At 43.5% G+C, this 21,968-nt stretch overlaps 1 protein-coding gene across 3 annotated transcripts in view; it reads right to left on the reverse strand.

Annotated features, from left to right (window-relative positions):
- JAZF1 (JAZF zinc finger 1) overlaps positions 1-16,942 on the reverse strand; it is a 342,754-nt gene extending 325,812 nt beyond the window's left edge. For all 3 annotated transcript variants that reach the window (XM_081243749.1, XM_081243748.1, XM_081243747.1), the window contains exon 1: positions 16,614-16,942. In XM_081243749.1, the coding sequence (XP_081099875.1) occupies positions 16,614-16,728 (115 nt within the window). In that variant the 5' untranslated portion in view covers positions 16,729-16,942. The remainder of the gene's footprint in view (positions 1-16,613) is intronic.
- Between the last annotated feature and the right edge of the window lie 5,026 nt (positions 16,943-21,968).

Genomic DNA, 21,968 nt, shown 5'->3' on the forward strand with positions numbered 1-21,968 from the left:
GCTTTTGGATTTTTTTTCTTTTTTTTTTTTTTGATTTTTTTCTATTTCTGATCAAAGATATCTGTGATAATGGATCGCTGTTCACTCGCATCTCCCCCTCTTCCCCTTAGGGAGGAATGTATTTCCTTGCCCTATCAGCTCTGTGCCTGGCCAAGTGACTTGATTTGACCAAAGGAATGTTATATACATGACATGAATAGAGGCCTTTAAATGAGCTTCCCTGGTTTGGTGTGGCACTTGCACTCCAGTGGCCACCATGAAAAAAGCACGCCCCTCGTAGCTGCTGCCCCTTCAGCCTGGTCCCCAGAATGTACACATCAGCTGACTTGTGCCTGACCTGAGTAGAACAGTTGACTGGCAGCCTGAAGCTGAGCCACCCAGCTGAATCCAGCTTCTACCAGCCAAAGAGTCACCCTGTAGACCAGAGAGCATGAGAATAAGTGCTCAGTAGCTTAGCGTTAGAAGCTACTGAGTTTTGGGATAGTTTGTTATGCTGCATTATTGTGGCAGTAGCTGATTAATGCTTCATCATTTTATATTCATTGGAAAGGCTAAATTACAGGTACAAATACATGTATTTCTGAGTATCTCACACTCTTTGATTTTTCCCTTAAAATGTATTAACCACACAGGCATCTTGTCACCCAAAACACACCATATCTCAATTACTTGAACAAAGATATGGGCACATTAGAATATAGAGAACAGGTTCACATACTCTCAATAAAAACAAAAGCTCACTCTGACAGTGAAATGTTTATACTAACTTTTCCCCATAAGATGCAGAAGAAAAACCAGTATCTATTTTTCATGGAAGAGCTACATAAAATACTACCTTTCAGAATTAAAAAAAGGTACTGATGGTGAAATAGTATCTTCAGGCTCATGGTCTACATAATCTCCCTCAGTAATTTTTCTGTCCTTCCGTCAGTATGTTTTAAGTTACTGCTGTCAAGACCATTCTCTCCTCTCTTCACCCCATACCCCCCCTTTCTGCCAACGTTCATATCCACTAAAATCTATACAAGATTTCACAAAGCTCCTGAAGAAAAATTTTAAGAAATCCATAGGTCCCCAGAGTTTGAAAACTATACCAAACGTTATTTTTTTATGCATCATGATTATTGATAATCCTTTTCACTCCCACTCCAAAATAAAACAGCAAACACTAAATGAATTATATTAGTCAAAAATCTTTATCTCAACATGGATTGCAAAATATAAATAGAGCTTTTAGGTTTAAACAAAAAGCAAACTAGATTTGAAGAGATCTAGAGGCCCATTAGGGTTTCCCAGTCTCTACAGGGCTTTGAAGGTGGAAATGGGGTTCTTGAGCTATTTGGATGTTACAAAAAGCATAGTGAAAACTATAACCATAATAAAGCTACACAACATTCCACATCATCTTTTGGGGCTGGAGTTATTTTAACTCCTTCAGGTGACACTGGCTGACACATGTTGACACGCGGAGGTCCCTGACAACTGCTCTTATCCCACCCTCCAACCCCTCCTCCTTTTTCTCTCTGCTCCCACCACCCCAGCCTCCCTGCTGTTCCTCAAGCACACCAGACACTCCTGCTCTGGACCTGTGTCCTTGCTGGTCCCTCTGCCTGAAACATTCTTCCCCCAGATACCCGAATGGCTCATTCATCCACTACTTCATTCAGGTCCCTTCCGAGATGTCTCCCTCTACCTTATCTCAAATAGGCCTCTTAGCCTCTCTCTCCTGACTCACTCTGTTTTTCTCCACAGCGTTATGACTGTTTGAAATTATTTTATGTATCTGTGTTCTGTCTGCTTCTCCTGTGAGCACGGACTTTAACTGCGTTGTTCACTACAGTGCCCGCATGGTTAGTCCTCATAAATATTGATCAAATATATAAATGGAGAGTTTTAGATGTTGCTGCATGAAAATGCAGAAAAACAAAGCATTTAATTACTTACCAACTCAGGTTGTCTATTGGACAAAAATCTGTCAAGACTTAGAATCCATGGGGAGGGAGAAGGGAAATAACGAAAGGCACCCTCAGAAATAAAAGAGCTGGAAACATTTTTAAATTCAATTATTGATAAGTCTCATAAGCCTGGACCAGCTGCTTAACTGTATCGGATCCCTGCATACTCTTTAAAGGGAAAAACCAGTGGCAACATATTCTATAGGACTGAAAAGGATTTCAGTCATTGTCAGATACCATTTAGGAATAAAGTATTTTAAATATCCTCTGCAATCAGTAAAAAAACTCAACTACTGCCACTCAAGCCTCTAAAACAAGGCCTATCCTGGGACTTTCCTGAGAAGCTTCCAGCATTTGAGTATGTGACATTTCAAGAACTATTATTAAAGAGATGCACAGCCACTTAACGAGAACATGGCATTTTAAGAGTCCTACAGTCATGTTCTTGGATTTCTTCATAAAAGTCCTACAAATCCTTTCGAATGATTCACAATAAACCATCACAAACAATTCATACAAAACTATCTCCTGTTTTTCCACTGCTTAGTTGGTACGACATGAAAAAATTGTGTTTTCTGTTTATATAGTTTAATAAACCTCTCTAGACCCCTAAAATGCCTTTTCTCCCAAATAGAAAATATTTATCAAATATGGAAGTCATTTTTCTTTTTTTTTTTTTTTTTCTTTTTGCGGTATGCGGGCCTCTCACTGTTGTGGCCTCTCCCGTTGCGGAGCACAGGCTCCGGATGCGCAGGCCCAGCGGCCATGGCTCACGGGCCCAGCCGCTCCGCGGCATATGGGATCCTCCCAGACCGGGGCACGAACCCGTATCCCCTGCATCGGCAGGCGGACTCTCAACCACTGCGCCACCAGGGAGGCCCGGAAGTCATTTTTCTAATCACATGATCTAACGTCTCAAAAACTTAGATCTAGACAAACAATACTAAATTAAGGCTGGTATATTGTGAAACAGCAAGAATTTGTGTGTGGAATGTTTTAACAGCTCATGGATTCCTACGACCACTCAGTACAACTTATTCAAACACAAACCAAAACTCTACCAGGGAAATCGAATCTCACCAAAGATCTCAAAGTAAAAATGCTTAACAAAGAACAGAAATGTATAAGGTTATTTGGATTCACCTTCTTCCATTGTATTATGAAAACAAAGAGGATAGAAGAATCTGAGGAATGTGGCATTGGGAACACCATCATCGCAGATGCAAGAAGATGGTACAATTCTTCAGTATTAACATTTATGGGGTATTTTCTGGTTGCCAGGCCCCTCAAATGCACGTTTTTATTTAATCCTCATAACAGCACTCTGAGATAAATACTGACTTTCCTCATCTCACAGAAGCTGAGGTCTAGAGAAATTAAATAATTTGGCCAAGGTCACACAGGCAGTGGGACTGGAGGCAGCGCCCCTGACCACCCTACAGAAACTCCTCCACACCGCTTCCTCCAGAGGCAATGAAGGGAACTCACTGGAGAGTTTTCTGCTCTTTAGAATTCTCCAGAGTTCCAACACCTAACACACCACGTGTGTGTGGTATCTCACTACACCCTGAGATACGTACTATTACTCCCATTTTAGAGATGAAGAAAATGAGGCAGAGAGAGATTATATCACTTGACAGAAGGAGCAAAGCCAGGATTCCAAGTGAGGCCAGCCGGCTCCAGGAACCCCAAGCTGAACTGCTGCTCCAGGGCTGTGCTCTCAACCCCTCCTGGCCAAGTCCTGTTGCCTGCTCATGACTTTAAATCACCATGGATTCTTCGTCTATGGAATTAGCTAATCAGACTAGATCAACTCTAAGTTTCCTTCCAGTTTTCTAGTGGTACAATATTCAATCCATCTGCAAAAGGTTTTTTTTTTTTTCCTTTGTCGTGATGAAAACACCTAGGATAGAGTTTTTGAGTGGTCCTTTTTTTCCCCAAAGGAGGGAAATACCACTGAGAATGATCCTAATACACTTTCAAAACTAAGGCTCATTTTTTAGAATTTGGTATAAAAGAAAAATGATAAATCACTAAGTTTTCATATTAAAAAAACAGTCAACCATTTCACAAAGAGAAATGGGGAAAAAATGTATGTTCTTTCCATTACACTTTATGTAGTTTGCATAGCTTCCCTGCTGGAAATAATGGTCTTCAAAGTTTACTCTGCATCTCAGCATTCACATGTACTCCATTATAAACACAGGGTCCATCCTTACGATCTCTCATTAAATACAGTGATTAGGTACAATGCAGTAGTTTTCTCGTACAATGTTTTAAAATCCACCTGTATTAGTTGCAAACATTTAAAGATAGATTTCACATAAAAATCTTAATTCCTAGCTTCTAAAAGTAGCAGTAATAATTATAATAACAGAACCTGTGGACAAAGGGCCTGTGCTCCAACCTGGGAGCACTGAGCTGCAGGTCAGTGAAGCAAGGGCTCTCTGGTTGGCCAGAGTTCCCTCTACTCCAAATTACATTGAACTTGGTCAGTTCACTCATACATTGTGTCCTGACGATATCTGGGTTTGAGATGCTTAGGCCACAAGCTCCCCAGTTTGAGCATTTCTGCTCTAACTACATACCTGAGTTAGTATCAGGTCTTCATACTCGCCTATATTAAATGCTTGCCTCCAGTAAAACTAAAAATTACATCTATTAGAATGGAAACCCAAAAAGGTTAAAGCTCTTTAAAAGTTTGATTCCTTTTTAACACTCCCTAACCCTCACAATGTTAATTATTTCATTAGTGTAAGCCACTGGGTTCCCAACCTTGGCAACATAATAGATTCAACTTTGAAGTGTTAAAAACACAGATGCTCAGACCACCTCTGGTCAAGCACATCAGAAGGTCTGGGGGTGGAGCCCGGGCATCCTTATTTTTTCCAGGTTCATCCAAGTGACTCTGTTCTTGTTGAACACTACTGATGTAAACTCTACTGCTATACAGGGTGTGACTTATAAATCAATAAGACTGACTCCCACAGATAAGAAACATTCTCATTACTTTCCAACATATATGACAGACACGATGCTATCGTCTTTCCAGGTTTTGACAAAATATCATTTCTTTATTCTAACGTCTGAAATGAAAAGCACATATAACTTAACATCTCTTGATCAAATTTTTTGGTCTGATGTTTGCATATTTTTACAGCAAACATTTTGGTGTGGGCCCCTGAAAGTGCTGAAGTGAAGCCAACATACAAACGGGAGTTTCCAGCCTAAGCAGAACACTGAAACGCATTAACTTAAATCACACACTGTCAACCACTGGGTTGAGTTGGTGCCAAACTCCAGAGATCTAGTGTCAGAAATATTCTATCAAAAGATCTACTCGATAAAGATCTAAAATCTAAACTATCTATAAATTACTTGGGGCCTGTGTGATACCTGCTGGGAGTCCTGAAAAGGAGTTTTAGCCCACAGACACACCAGCCTGTCAGATACCCTAACAAGAGATTAGCTCCACAAGGACAGAGGCCTAGAAAAGTTCATCTGGAATTTTAGAGGTGAAAGCTTTCCGTAATATGTATTTAGCTTGAATTTACAAAAAAGCTTCAAAAGCCCCATCACCTTTATTTGATGTTTGATACCTAAGGAAGCATAGGCATAACTTACACTTATTTATGCTTATTACCATGCTATTCAGTTTATTTAACAGTAAGCTGTATGAATATGCCTCTATAGATTCCCCTGCTTTTGCCATTTCTTTTTTTTTTTTTTTGCGGTAGGCGGGCCTCTCACTGTTGTGGCCTCTCCCATTGCGGAGCACAGGCTCCGGACGCGCAGGCCCAGCGGCCATGGCTCACGGGCCCAGCCGCTCCGCGGCATGTGGGATTTTCCCGGACCGGGGCACAAGCCCGTATCCCCTGCATCGGCAGGCGGACTCTCAACCACTGCGCCACCAGGGAAGCCCTGCCATTTCTTATATAATTATGCCATGTATTGAGAATCAGGCAGCTAAACCAGCATTCGAGAGACTTTCACTGAATGTTAGGTAAGAAAAGGGGGGCTTCAATTTTTAAGCCCAGATGTGCTCCTGCACCAGCCGTTCGAGGTCTGATGATACAGAAATGTGACCTAAAGTGTGCAGTCAGTGCCACCAGGGAAATGTCCATCAGGGAGGGCTCTAAACACATGCCAAGAGATCAGGGCTCCTAATTCACAATGTCTATATAGCTGGGTCCACTTAGGTATCATTGGTCCAAACAGATTTTTAAAATAATGCACATGAACATAATGACATTATTTTAACTTTGAAAATCTAAAGTAAAAGAGAAGTTTGTAAGTGTTTATAGTGTTAGGTATTATGCCTGAAAAGAGTCTTCCACCCCCAGATAAATAAGTATCGGTAAAGGAAAGAAAACCAGTCAGCATCTTTAGACAATTCAGTAATTATAACCATTTTAGAATTGCCAAATTATTGTTTTCATTACTGTTACTGTGATGCTGGGATGCTCACGGACTCTCCTAACCTACATAAACATTTTCTTAGAAGACTTGAAACATTTGTTCCCTTTGGAAATGCAGCCATTCTGTGTGTAAGACACTTAGGTATACAACAGCCTTCTATTAAAATGCAAACATCTCATAAAAAGTCACAGTTTATAAAGAGCAAGTGCTAAGGTATATGGGGACATCTGAGAGCAAAGCCTGTCCCTCACTCCCCTGAGCACTTTACTGGCTGTGTACTTCATGCTGGGTTATTTGGTCTAGGTCTTGGTCTGTTTCTTATGTCAAATGGGACTCATATTGAATTCTTAAGCAATGCGTATAAAGGAGCTAACCAGTGCATCACTAGTGGACACTTAATGATAGTAGTTATTGTTACTATTTTATATAAATAAGATTGTCAGAACTGTCCAAGTGGAATCAGGATTCAAAATCCAATTCTGTCTAGCTTCACAGCCCCAGCTTCTCCCCACTGCAGCCCCTGGCCTCCCTTACACCAAACATCCCTGGCAAAGATGTGGAAGGGATGCAAGATACTTTTTTGTCCTAGCATTGTTTAAGCCCTAGAATGTTCTAGACAACAAAATACTGTAGGTCAGGCAAAAAATGATTCAATTAAGCTTCGTAATATTCTCAACCTGGAAAAGGATTAACCAAGTTCAATTCCCAAGTGTAAAAATAAAGAAGTGGATTTCCTTTTCAAATCTCCCTTTAAAAAAAAAAAAGTCTTCTTCAAATTTCCTTAATATAAACTACCCTAGAGTAATTACATAACTAGTGTTTGTATGTGTGCCATTAACATATACACATAAACAAATAAATATGTAAGTCCTCACATATGCACACCTCCAGAGATGATTAGCTTCAAAAATGGTTTTTCACTGCCCAAAGTTCCCTTTATAACTTATTCTTTCCACAGCCCAAGACGTTTCTTTTATTTTCATTTCATTTCTGAAAACAGTTCTTGAGGAAGATGCTAGGAGGATGGCAAGGCCCAGTCCTACAGAAAGGGGCCAAGTTTCCGGGGGAGGCAAAGTACATAGGTGGCTACCATAAAGGACGGTGCACACAATTCTGGCAGAGACATGAGCCAACGCTACAGCACAAAGAAGGAAGGACCAGTTATAATGATGCTATTTACTGAGGGAAATGTTTGTTTTTTAATCTTACCAAAATAAACAAGCATTCTAGTCATATTTCACCAGATAAGGTATTTAACTAATATGGTAGCATATTTAACTCCAAATTAGAAGGCGGTACTTCTAGGATGGAAATGTCTAATCATAGCTTGCTGTGATGGTGAATCAGATACTGTATGAAAATTGTTTAGAACTGGATCTGGCACATAGTAATGACTCTCTAATTAGTACCAAGAAATGGACCCAAGTTTTACAGGGCCTGCAGCTCTAGACCCTGTTTATGAAAAAAACCTGCAACATTATAAATACAAAATGTTTAGAAAAGTGATTATTTAAATTTTAAAAAATCACAGCAAAATACAAAGTTTTAAAGCTGACATTACCAAAACACCACAAAATCAAAATTCAGAAAAAGAACCCAGTATGTGAATTAATTTATCACCTGAAACGCTGCTGTAAATACTTCTTTGGGGCTGCACACTCTGACTACTTCTCATATGACAATGATTCATATTAATATCATTTTCTATACGGCACAAAGATAAATTGGTCTTTCCTCAAGCATGGGTGATCAAAATTTATTTTTAATTATTGATAATTCAGAAAAGTTACTGTTAGCCTCATAGCTCTTTATGATGCCATATAAATTTTTCGGATTGTTGTCAAATTTGTAAACACTTATTAATTTTCTTTCACATGTGAGCCACAAGAATTCAGGGCATTCCAAGTTTCCTTGTGCATTGACTAACTTTAAATATTTTTTGTACTGATGACACTCAATAATCAGTTTGCTGTGTTTTTTGTTGTCACTGATATGTGTTTACGTATGTGTGTATCTACACATTTACACACTCACATCAAACAAGAAACTTAAACACAGAATTCCCACTAAAAAACATGGTGCGTTTATAAATGTATATTTGCATTATTGAGTATATTCCTAACAGAAAGAACTTCCACATCAAAGATACTTAGATGAGAACTGAATCTTCTACTTACAATTTTATACATCTAATAAGTAGAAGAATTTTCCAGACTAGCTTCTGGCTCCATACCATATTCAAACCATATTCCCACCAGCAGAAGTCATAGTACAGATTCATGCTGCAATATTAACCCGTCCCTGCCCCTTTGTGTACAGACCCTAGGTGAGCTGGCACATTGGCACATCCCCAGGTGGATGACATTCCTGGGAAGTGATTCCTACCCTAGGATGGCTAGGAATAACTTAACTAGATACAGAGACGACTGTGAACTGAATAAATATATCCCACTCAACCCAAACTAAAAGTGTCCCCAATTCAACTGCCCCTTAGCTATATCTCAGAAACACTCTCAACTCCGATGTCACTGAATCCAAGGAGAAATGTTACAGAAGGGAAGTCAGAATGGAAAAGGATAATGTTACCTGACTGCTGTTAAAATCTTACGCCCTACAAATTTTACAAGTTATGATGTCATCCATGAATGCATGACTGTGTACACTGGTGGGCTCCTCTAGGGCCTTGGAAAGGGCTGGGTGAGCCCAAGCAATATATTCAGAAATGGTAAAACATATACTGTACAAGTGAGGGGCCCTGGGGCTTGCAATTCATTAGCTTCACAATAAATCTGCCTCTGTGGTCCCCATTATTCTTCATCATTTATCTCAGTCTGTACATGCCTGGTCTCTCCAAATAAATTTCAATCCCTTGGAAACAGGAAGTACAGTCCTAAGTACTGTAGATAGAAAATACTCAAAAATGTTTGTGGTAGTCCTCACTATCCACAGTGATCTAGAGAGAGAGAGAAGTGTATATATTATATACCCACCTATAAATACACATATGTATATATGTATACATATATCTGTGTGGTGTACATACACATACATGTATAAATACACACATATACATACACCATTTATGTATGCATTATATATGTATTTGTATTATATACTTTATATATATAACATTTATCTACACATTATATATATACATTAATTCTATATATGTATAATACCAAAGAAAGACTGAGTCTTTTCAAATTAACAGCATGGTATCCAGATCTCGTCCCTTCAAGGAGGTCTATCTCAGAAGAAAGGCACTATTAGAGCCTGGCAGACAGAGAACAGGGCTTCCTTTAGGAGACCAGTGGGTGAGCCAGGCCATCAGGAGACTATCAATGCTCTCTAGTGCTCGACAGAGAGTCTGTAGTTAAGTGACCCAAAAGAGGCACTTTGACATCTGCCAAAGTGGAGAGAGAGTTACTGGGAAGACTTCATCCTTAAAGAGAATATCCATTAATCTGGTCTGTGCTTGCAGCTGGACTTTAAAAAAAATAGGTGAAAACTACTGCATGATTACAGTGCTTAGTGCAAGGGGAAAATATAATTTTCTTTCAACTGATTTAGCATATTAAATGAAAGCCTTTTTTTAAAGAAACATATAATAAGTTTCTGACATTTGCAGTTTCCGATTTTCAAACTCTAAATAAAACAACATCTGCTATTCATCACTTTAGCCAGGTCAGTATGGAACAAGTCTATTACCTCGTCATGAAACAAAATGTATTATCTGCAATCCAGCAAATATTGATATTTCTTCAGTAGTACCCAGACTGTACCATGTCTGCACTGTTAAGATCTGAGGGCAGGGGTAAGGATGAGGTGCGAAGGGAAACCTGAGGATGAGGGGTATGATTCCTGTCCTAAAAGCAAAAGCTGGAAAAAAAAAAAGGGAGGATTTTTAAGGGTTTCAATAACATTGTGCCCTATCTCTCAGACCTCAGTCTAAAACTCAAGGCCTTTGGCTTCCAGACAGTCCTAGGAAAGCCCCTCTCATCAAGTATCACCAGCCTGCTCCAGTCTGGAGGCTTCTTCCCTGTCATCAACAGAAGAATCGGGTTTTCTGAAAACAGCTGTCAGTTTGCACTTCTAGAATTGTCAAGGTGGGAGATGTCACCAAAATAACTGCACTCTAAAGGAAACTAGTTTCCAAAGAATACGAAGGCTTCTGTCAAGTTAGTCGGCTGTAGGCAGAGTTTTTCTGTCTGTGCGTTTCATCAGAAAACGTGACAGGAGAAAACAATCAAAAACTTGTGAAACTTATGAGACAGGATGTTCACTAGCAAGGATTTACAAAGGGTGATTTGACTGCTTTCAGGTGACAAGTGGGCAAATGGAAAAGCCACTAAAGATGGTATTTTGGAGGAAGTTTTACATTTAGGGGTCCCCCACTGGGTGATGTGTGCACACATGTGTCTGCGCCCACTCATGCACACACACGCACTTAAAATCTCCCCAGCTCTCTACCTGGGACCTTCTAGTGAACCATGGGAGGGAGTAACAGGGCATCTTGCCACCAAGCCACAGGGTACAGGCAAAGAGCAGGGCGGGCAGGGACAAGCCTTTAATTCATCCATTTATTCATTCAGTCATTCCTTCTCTCCACAGGAAATGCCCTTGTGGGAATGTGCCCACAGGCCCAAGGCACAGTGCCTCTTTCTAGTCTTGGGTTTTTTTCAACTAAATGCAGGCCACAAGGAAAGGCCATGTTGGAAGCTGCTGGCCTTGACACCACTTCCTAGTCCACAGCGGCAAAGGCCTTTGCCAGCGTCTAAAGTACCTCTGGCCACATGGAAGAGAAAGTGGCCAGAGGCTGCAACCCCAACGCTGGACTGTGGGTGTCCCATTTCTGACTCTCAGTCTTTCCTGGGACAGGCCTGGTGATTTTATATAGTTGTAGGTGGACACCATCCACATTCTATTAACCTCTAATGTAGACCTTCATAGGATTCCAACATACTTACTTAGCAAACACACAAAATGGCAAGAAACTGGATGACGTACATAACTTACTACTACTGAAGTAAGTGAGTACTTTACACATATTAGCTCACTTAACCCTCATCAGCCACTCCACGGGGTAGGCGCTGTTATGATCCTCATTATACAGAAGATGAAACTGAAGCTCAGTGTGGTTAAGTCATTTGTCCTTAGTCAAATGGCTGACAAGTGGCAGAGATGCATATTCCAAACCAAGCAAACGGGGTTCACCATGGGGCCTCTGAGATGATCCTCATCTCAAGGGGTCAGAGTTACTTCCTGAAGGAGGAAGCAGACCGGTTGGGTGTGGAAGGGGAGCAGGGCCAGGGCTGTCTAGCTCTTCAGCTGTTTGGCAATTTGGCACAAGCCCAGCTCTGTATACCCGTCTGAAATTCAAATTCCAGCTCACACTTACCAGTCACGGAAACTCAGGCAAGTTAAGTAATCTTTCTGTGCCTCAGTTTGCTCACCTATAAAGTGGGGATAATAAGGGCCTACTACATATCATACACCCATCTATTTAGTATACAGTAGTGCGGCTATAAGATAATGCAAATTTTTACCAAACTGTCCTTGGAGCCAAATTCTACATTATTGATAGTAACTACCTTATTTTTCTTTCCGGAGACTTTGACCTTTATTAATTAGATGGTTTACAAATCTATCCTACGAAATGAAGCAGCATGGATTTATTACCCGGATTTTAGAGATGAGGAGACTCACAAGAAGAAACCTGCTGACATTCAGGGTCAAGACCCAACCAAGTCATAGCTACTGCAAGCCACCATTAGGCAACAATACTCCACCTCCTTATGGGGCCCCGACAGGAAAGTCTTAGTCAAGAATAGCAAAACTGGGCTTCCCTGGTGGCGCAGTGGTTGAGAGTCCGCCTGCCAATGCAGGGGACGCAGGTTCGTGCCCTGGTCCGGGAGGATCCCACATGCCGCGGAGCGGCTGGGCCCGTGGGCCATGGCCGCTGAGCCCGCATGTCCAGAGCCTGTGCTCCGCAACACTAGAGGCCACAACAGTGAGAGACCCGCGTATCGCAAAAAAAAAAAAAAAAAAAAAAAAAAGCAAAACTGAGGCTCCCAACAGCTGGGGAAAGTTCTAAATGACCTGCTCGTTTAGTACCATCACAAGAATAACTGAATCTGGTCAAATCTGTGTTTCAGTTTAAGAGGTGCATGTTGCATTCCTGTTCCCTCTGCCTGGACCTTAATGTTCCCTGTTTGTCCTCATGGCTAACTCCCTCACTTCTGTCAAGGTTTTGGCTCACCTATCAGCTTCTCAGTGAAGCCTATACTGACCAACCAATTGGAAATTCCAATACTTCATCTCCCAGTCCACCTTAGCCTGCTCTAATCAGTCTCTTCCATACCACTAACCACCTTCCAACATACTATATAATTTACATCTTATGCTGACTATTTATTGTCTATCTCCCACCACTAGAACATAACCTCCCCAAAGGTTGGGATCTTTGTTCATCAAAATATACCAAGTGCCTAGAACTGTACCTGGTACAAAATAAGTGCTCGATATCTATTAATATATAAATAAAAATCAAAATGCTTTTGATTCTTACAAATGTACCAAATAATCAAATCTAGTAAGAATGATTAAACAGTTGTCTTCACAGCACTGGGATGCACAGATGGAGCAGACATCTCATGAGTCTGTGACACGACCTTCAGTGCTAAATTTAGTGCTCTCGGTGTTTCTATGATTCCTAGCTACCAGTTCAACTTCACCTACCTAGGATGTGTATGTCAAGAGTGTTTCTACAGACTCAAGTATTTACTCACAATAAGAAGCAAACAAATCCTAATCAGCTTTTCCCATCTCCAGGAAACAAAGCCAGGCTATGAATGAATTGATAGTGAAGCTGATGGAGAAAAACTTCACAGCTGCAGGGCTGTGGGATTTCTAGGCAATTTCAGTTGCGGGGGAGGGTTTTAGTTGGGGTACCCAGCTTGTGCATGGAGACAGGTACATCAGGACTAAACCAGCAATGAAATTCAAGGACGAAAATGGGACCTCAGGTGCAGCACTCCTCCAACAGAAAGGAAAAGAGCTAAAACAGAGGATGGTGCAAATCACACTTCCTTTGGCTCTACAGCCCCAAATCCTTGTTCCTAATGGGTATGGATAATTGGTTAACAACAAGAGCTGAGTGTACACGTATAACAGCGACTCTCAAATTAATGCACTTAATTAAACTGAACTAAACAATACAGTTATAATGAAAACTATGGGCTTTGTACACTAAAGGCCTTGAAAAATCTGTCATGCAAGAAATATGCCATATTCCCATCTGTAAACCTTCATTTCATTACTGCTTAAGGACTTTGACTAGTGGTTAAATGGTAATAACTCAGAAAGGTCAAGATGGACCTGTTACCTGAGCACATCTCTAATACTCCTATAATTGCTAAATAACAAGCTCCTTGAAAAAATTAAAGATATTATTAACATATATCTTAGCAGTCTTCATGCATGTTTTTAATGTGGCCACTTGATGACAAAGTACTCAGAATTGGTAAATCAATCATTAAAAGTAGCAATCTCTCTCCAAAAATTTATAGACTAACCCACAAACAATAAATTCCACTTAACAATACATGTAGTATAGAACATTCACCATACGCTTTATCTGGTATATTTTCACTCATGTCCCTTCATCGGAAGTGTATTTACATGACACTGCCTACTAAGCAGGTTGTTTTTATTCTTCTTGAGGTCAATTCTTATTTCTTTCTGCATATGGGGCTGTCTTGGGCCTCTCCTCAGTTAAGGTACAGAAAAGTTTCACTTGGTCTCTTCAGCCAGGGAATTCTAAGCGTTTGTTCATCTAACATTTACTTTCCATAAAGTTTTCTGGTGTCAAACTAATTCCAAAGTATAGTAATTGTTAGCTGCGCCTCCAAATTCACCTAAGTCATACCTACTGTTATAAATTTAAATGTTCAATATTTTCACTAAGAGAAAAACACTAGCCCTTTGGGTGACCATCACTTAAAAGTTTTAGAAAATTTATGGACCACTTAACCCTCTTAAAAATGTTTGCACGATACAAAAGACAATTTCTACAAACTTAAAGAACTTGTGGTTCACCAATAGTTTTAAATTATCTAACTGATTACAGACTTAAACCCTCAAGGAGGATAACTGTCTTTAACACATTTTAATAAATATAATTTATATTTTCTTTTAACCAGCTAGTCCAAGTAGGCAGGCAATGTGGGGAAATTATCACTCACATTAATTATAGTTTATCCTAAAATAACGGTGAGTGAATGGGATATGCAATGACAGCCTTCCCTAGGTCAGGAAATGTTATTTATATAATACATATTTATTTTATTTATATTTTTAATTTATTATTGAAAGTAAGAGAAACGACTTGAACTAACAAAATTTCCATTGGAGCTTTGCATTACTGGAGTTTTAGTATTATTTTAAACTACCCATCATGAAAAATCTGATTTATCCTTTAAGCACCTTCAGTTATTACTATTCAATCATGATGATGAATCAGCAAATATGTTACTGCATTAAACTGCTTTTAAGACTACCAAAACTTCCCTAGCTCTTCTGTCACACCTTTATCAGAGGAGATGGCAAAAGTTATTACACGGATGTTTTAAAACTTTGTAAGTTTCAAAACCTGGACAATTACTCATCCAGATTATGTTTTGAAAGATGGTTTGTAGACATTTTCAATGAGTATTTCCCATTCTGGATGTCCCATCACATACCCATTCTAAACTAGCATTCAACGTTTATTAAGCACTCACTGTGTGCAAAGAGAAAGCATTATACTAAGAGAAGGAGCTTAAGGCTCGGCCTCATTTTATTCGTGCATAAATACACAGCAGTCGTGATTTATTCTCTCAACTTTGTAGAAACGTGAGCTGCATCCACATGGCAGAATCCATAGCATTCATTGGGAAATGACTTTCTGGGGGCAATTCACAGGTTCTCTGGATTAGGCAGCCCCATTGGGGCATCACGCGGGCCCTTCATCTTCCAGTCCACACAGGACAACTCGTGGGCTCCGGCCACACCTTCCGCAGGTGGCTGGATCGCCCGAACCACACGAACCCGACCCATCCTCCTCACAGGGGCTCCGAATAGGAGCGTGGAAACGTGTGCAAGGGCTTCTGCTAATTAAAGGACTTGTTGAAAGGCCCCGGGGTCTTGGGCAGGAAGAGAAAGCAGCCGCCCCGCAGGGTGCCCCCTCCCCCGCGGCCACCAAGTCCACGGCGCCCGGGGCGCTGCGCAGGCCGCCGCTGCGGTTACCCGGCGCAGCCTGCGCACCTCGGGCCTAGCACAATTTGAAAGGCAAATCTCAGAGCCGGAGCGCATTTAAATGCCCTGCCCCGGGTCCTGGGGGACGGCTCTCCAGCGGACGCAGCCGCAGGGGCCTCCGGGGCGGTGCGGCCCTGGGCGCTGGGCGCGGCCCGCGGGCGCACCCGGGACCTCAGCCCGCAGCGCCCCGGCAACCGCGCCAGGCCGGGGCAGAAGCGGGCTCCCTCAGGCCAGCGAGCCCTGCCGCCGCCGGGGGAAAGAGCAAGCGCCGCGTCCTCCGGCCGCGGCTCCGGCCCCCTCCCGACGCACCACACCTAGCAACCAGCGCTGACAGGACGCAGTGGCGGCGGTGCCGGGAGGAGGAAGCGGAATGGCTGCCGCGGTGGAGCCACCCCCGCCCCCCCGCTCCCACCTCCCAGCGGCTGCAGCCGCCGCCGAGCCCTGACAGCTCGAGCCCGGGCGGAAGCGGCGGGCGGCTTGCAGCACCCGCCCCCAGCCGCCCCCAGCCGCTCCGACCACCCGGGCCAACTAACTCCGCGCTTCTGCCCAGAGCCGGCCGGTCGCCCCGCCGGCCCCGCCGCGCCCTCCGCCCCGCGCCGCATCTCCCCGCCGCTGGGTCCCTCCCCCCGCCGCCCCCTCCACCGCGCAGCCCCACTCCCACCACTTCGCCGCGGGCGCGCACGCCCCTCGGAATCCCCCAGCCCGCCAGCGGCACCTCGGGGCGCCCGCCCCTCCCCCTCCCTCTCCCCCAGCCCCACCCTGCCCCCATCCCCACCGCACCTCGCGCCTCCGCATCCCGCCACCCCCATGCCCCGGGCTCCCACACACCCTCCCCGCCCCGCCGCCGCCTTCCTCCCTCCTGACCACCCCTGGCCATTCTGGGGTTCTCGCCTGGGCAGGAGTTTCCGCGCGCCGGGCACCCCCGCCCACCCCCGGGCCATTTACCGATGTGGTTGTCTTCGATGTGCTCGATGAGGTCGGCCAGGGTGGGGAAGTGGAGTCCGCAGCCCCCGAATCGGCAGGTATTAGAGAAGAAGGAGGCGGCGGCGATGCCTGTCATGGTGCTACATCGAGAGCCCCCCTGGTGTCGGCTCAGCCAGCGCCGGGCGGGAGGAGGGAGGGAGGGAGGCAGGGTGGGGTGAGGAGAGGAGGGGCTGGGAGAGGGGGAGAGAGGCGGGGTGAGGGGAGCGCAGAGGACCGGACGGAGGGAGAGGGGGCGAGAGCGATGGGAGGATTGCGAGGAGAGACCGGGAGGCAGAGGGGAGGCGGCGGCGGCGGCGGCGTCGGGAGCGGCGGGGGGAGCGGCGGGGGAAGGGTGGGGGTGGGAGTGAGGCCGCCGCAGCTGGGAGGAGGGACCAGGGCGCGCGGCAACAGCTGTGCGGCCCCAACCTCCGCCCCTGGACCGAGGCCTCACCTGGGAGCGCCTGCCACCAACTTTATCTCACTCGGCCTGCCCTTCACAGTTGGTAATACACGCAATCTGTTTGGAGCCTCCTTGGTTATGTGTATTACATTCCTGGTATATATACATCTATTAATTACACTTACCTCCCTGCAGTGAGAACTCAGGGAGTTACCCAGGCCCCTCTCAGGGACATTTGTTTGCACCTGGCCACCTGTCTAGGTTTGACACTGACATTCACAGGGGACCCAGGAAAGGTAATTGTGTGCACCTTCCTCTTTAAACCTTCTTTTAAGAAAAGCCCATTTTCTCTGGAGGTTTGTACTAATTGATTTTAATGAAGTTTCCCTCTGGGCCAGAAGAAAATCTTAGCTTTATTTAAATTTCAAAATAGAGTGCTTGATTGTCAAGTGCATTTGCCTGTGTTTTACATGTGTACCACGTTTGTAATACTCCCTGCCCCTTTTGGGAAAATGAAAACTAATTTCATTTCCCCAAATTATAATACCCCACTGCCCCATCTCAGATCTGGGGATTAACCCGTCTGTCTCCCTGGGATCAAAATTATCACAGCAGAAAGGGCAGTGCATTGCTGAAGGCTAGAAGGAGTAGAAACAGGGTCAAGGGACATACTTTCTCTTCATTTAAAAGAGAGAGATCCTTCCAATCAATCTAGATTACACCATCCTGTGAGCATTTAAACCATAATGTTGACCAGTTAAGCATTTGGCTGAATCAGGTAGCTTCTCTGAAACCAACATTTTGCTAAGAATCAATTACCTCCTTGTCCCCAACCCCACCCCCAATTTCACTGATATTTTACCTTTAAAGCTTGTGTTCTCCAATAGCACTTTTACAGTTGCCTACATATTATCAGCAGTTTATGATCCAACAGTGCATATTTTTCATTATGCAAGTATACTGAATTTAGCATTTTTCTTTAGGACAAATTTCACTTACCCTCTGGTGCAGGTACATAGAGAAATAGTATTCCCCTCTCCATAAGCTATATTCATCCCTAGTGTTATTTCTAGTAGGATTCTTAATTCTTTTCATAGAGGAAAGGCACCACAAAAAGTTTTACAATCTGACAGTCACAGTAATTGGGGGTGATGAGTGCCCTCACCCATGGCATTTCCTCTTTTCGAGCCCATCTCTTCTGCCTGCCAGCTCACAAGGTAACAACTTGTGCTGAGATGAGAGTTGGGTTGGGTGAGGCTGGGGTAGTGGTATGGTTGAAGTTCAGTTTGGTGCCAAGAATGATTTCCTGGGCCCACTTGGGGGTGGAGACAGGGCCCGGGTGGGCCTGATAAGGAGCCAGGGACCCAGTTGGCGGGAGACTGGAGCCAGGGCCAGACAAGGGTCTAAAGAGCGGGAGTAAGAATTCTAGCTCTTGAATTAGAATTTTGGCAGCTGTGCAGTGCATTCAGCTGCCCAGTCTAGGAAGGCCTTCAGCTAAGAGCAGGCAGAATACACACCACACCGAGTAACAGGACAGGGAAATGCAGTGCAAAAGCTTCAGCCAAAACGACGCCAAAACAGGTTCCCCCTAGAGATGAGTGTTAGGGACCCCCACCATGGGGCAGCATCGAGGAAGCGAGGAAGCATGGAGAGCTTTGGAGAAGTAGCAACTTTGTCCTCTGGAGGAGAAACTGTCCGTGTGGAATTAACTCCAGAGAGAGTGCAAAGGGGAACAGAGGTAGTTCACGCAAGAGAGCTCAGAGATGGAAAGTGCCAGAAATGTGCAGATAAAAGATGAAGGAAGTAAAAGGACTGGGTTTCACTAATGTTTAAGTCTCCACTACCTGCTATGAGTTTCAGTATTCCTAAAATAAAACCTTCACAGGCCACATTTAATAAATAGAATTTTTAAAATGAAACAAGCCAAAATAACCTATAAAATGAATCAAAATTTTGATTTTTAAGACTAAAATTTTTTTCTTTATCTTGGGCAATTATTAATATTTTGAAAGGACTCAATTTGTTTTGCATAAAATAACCCACTCTAATTCTTCATCTGTGAACTGAAGCTCTGTTTATATGACATACTGCTCCTCCTATTTTTTAAAAATCTGCACACTCTAGGCATTTCTGGCCTTTGTATTAGATACATAATCATGGTCTTTTAGATCTGGAAGATACTCTGGCCAGCAGACCCACGGGCTTTATAGATATGGTACACTGAGGCCAGAGGCATGGAGTGAGTTCTTTCCACGTACACACAGCCAAGTTTCCTCTCTGTATTCTTAGTGTATTCAGTAAGGCATCAACAGACATTAGAAGGACAAAGATACAGTAACCACCAGCAAACTTTTAAAAAATTGCTTTACAATGGCATGCTTACCATTATGTACTTGCATTTATAAAAATGTTTGTTTCAAGGGTGTCCCTTCATATAAAGTCAACATGAAGCTATAAAAATCTATAGAAGAAACACTTCAACTTATTATGTCCCAGAGAAAGTGATGGCTGATATATCTCTATACTTAAAAAAAATTTGTCCCCCTGATTTTGGTAGTAAAAATATTTCACATGAAAGGGACAGTGAGAGAATTGAGGAATCAGAAGGAGATGATGGTGGTTGTGGACTAGAAGTGCTCTCTGGGTATAAGACCCCTTTCTTGGGAACCATTTGCCTCCCCCGAGATCACTGTCCTCCCAATGTGTAGGCCCACACAAAATGCAGGCGTACAGTGACCCCAGAGCTTGGTGCTTACCATTACAAATGCTTTGGGATCTAGTAGCAATCTCCAAAATCCAGCATGGCTATTGCCCACAAAATGGGGGAGCTGCCAGGAAAGTGTGAAGCCATTGGTCTAAGGGAGCCAATCGAAGGCACCAAAGGACTCTGCTTCTTGTCTGGCCTCCACATACAGGATTTGGTTAATTTAGGTATACACTGATCATCAAAAGTGGGCACTTCCTGTGCCCTGCATGGACATCTGTTAGCACTACAAGAGGATGTCTATGAACACTGGATTCTATGAACTCTCCATACTGCCTTCAACTCTTTCTCAGGTTTTCTGGATCATTCTTCCAGATCCCTCTTAAGGTACTTTTCAGGTTTACTGGATGTAAACAGGCCCTTAAGGGCTTGAGGCACTCCTTTTACTGCCACCACTACATAGACTGAGTAGATCGTGGACACAGGTAGGTCTTCTTCAACTCATGCCAGTCTGGCCACTTATAAGAATATATGACACTCCCCAGCTCTTGAAAGACTCAGGCTGCCAGTTATGCCAACAGCAACCTTTGCTTCAACAGGATGTTTTCTTGAGGTTCCCACCTTCTTCCAAGGAGGACAGTGTCTATTCCAGATTTTCTTGTTTAATACGTATGCAACCAAGTCTTCAAGGTCTTTGTACTGCTTTTATTCCAGCTCAGAAATGAATCAGCTTTATCTGCTCTTTGGTGATTAATTCTCATTTTGGCCCCCAGTCTCATTCTGCCTAGAATTAAGCATTGGCCTTAGAATGAGTAACGGGGGTCCTCTAGTTGGATGACACCAGTGACAAGTCCTCATGGGTGTTACCCTAAGGGGTGTTACCTTAAGTTCTCTACCCTCATGCTTCTGCCTTACTGACACTATATACATAGTTATGGCATTACATTTCTAGTTTTTTGTAAGATTTCTCCAGGATAAAGTAGTAAAATACCCAGCCACTGACTGCCATTCTAACTGAGTTCCTGGGTTTACTCCCCTGCTGCAATCTGCCACATGCACCCAAATAATAGCTCCAAACCCAACTCTGATGGGATTTGGCCAGCCCAGTCTGAGGTTTAAATAAGGTCATGAGAGCAGCCAACCAATCACTATTTCATTCGTTCCCTGACATCTTGATTGAACATCTATGCCAGGTTCCCGTTGTACAACTCCTGAAGGTATATTTATAGAGGAACTGCCTGGACAGTGACCTCAGGATTTGTAAACTCTGGAGCCTGATCCACTGTGCAACACATGAGGGATACAATTTGAATATGACCAGTACAGTCTCTCCTCATGAGGGAACACCAAATGCTTTGCAAGTCCTCCTGAATCAGTTCCTAGAGCCTGCCTGGGGTGGCTCAGTGGGCTCCACATACTGTCCTCTTGGCTGCTCTGGTGTCTGACATTTCCCTCCTTTCCAACTCTGGCTCACTCAGGTGATAAATCTTGTTGCTCTTGACTGTATTGGAGCCACTAAAGCACTAATGTTTACACAAGACTGCACAGGCTTTTTGCCCAGAGATGTGTCTTTAGGCACTGGTGATGCTCACCCAGCAATGCCCAGTGTTGAAGATTCTCTATCCCTTCAAAGGCTTCTAGCACCTTTTTTGTCCTAGCCTTTTGAGGTTTCATCAGCTCCCACAAGCACAATCCTTTCCCTCTAGGACTCAGACAAGCATCAATGGAAACTGGACGAGAGGATCAAGTTGGGAATACTGCTCCATGATCTCCCCTCCCCTGCTAGAATCCCTCAGCGCCAACCTGCACCATCAGAATAAGCTTTCTATTCAATGACCTTCAATAATTGGATCTCTGCAGAAACCTCCCAGCCTTACCTCCTGCAGTTTCCTCACCTATACTGACAGTTCAAGATGGATCAAATTATTTTAGTTTTCAAGATGCATTCACTGTACCTGCACAGGCCACCTTGCCTTTGCATGTATTGTATAGCCTGCCTGAAATATTCTTTCCTCTTCCCCTCCCCCCCCAACCAAACACACTTCAGCAGCTCATCCTGTCACCTCCTCCAGAAAGCCTTCCCTGCATCCTGTCTCCTTTTCCTTCACTGCTGAGCTACATGTTTATCATCTGTGCTCCAGCCACGCTCCCTCTGCATTAATTTTGACTGTTGGCTTACGGGTCTTCCTTCTCCTCTAGACCAGTAGTTCCCAAACCTTTTAAATCAAGAACC

The sequence above is a fragment of the Mesoplodon bidens genome, assembly GCF_964165515.1.
Source record: "Mesoplodon bidens genome assembly, chromosome: 9".
Classification (NCBI taxonomy): domain Eukaryota; kingdom Metazoa; phylum Chordata; class Mammalia; order Artiodactyla; family Ziphiidae; genus Mesoplodon; species Mesoplodon bidens.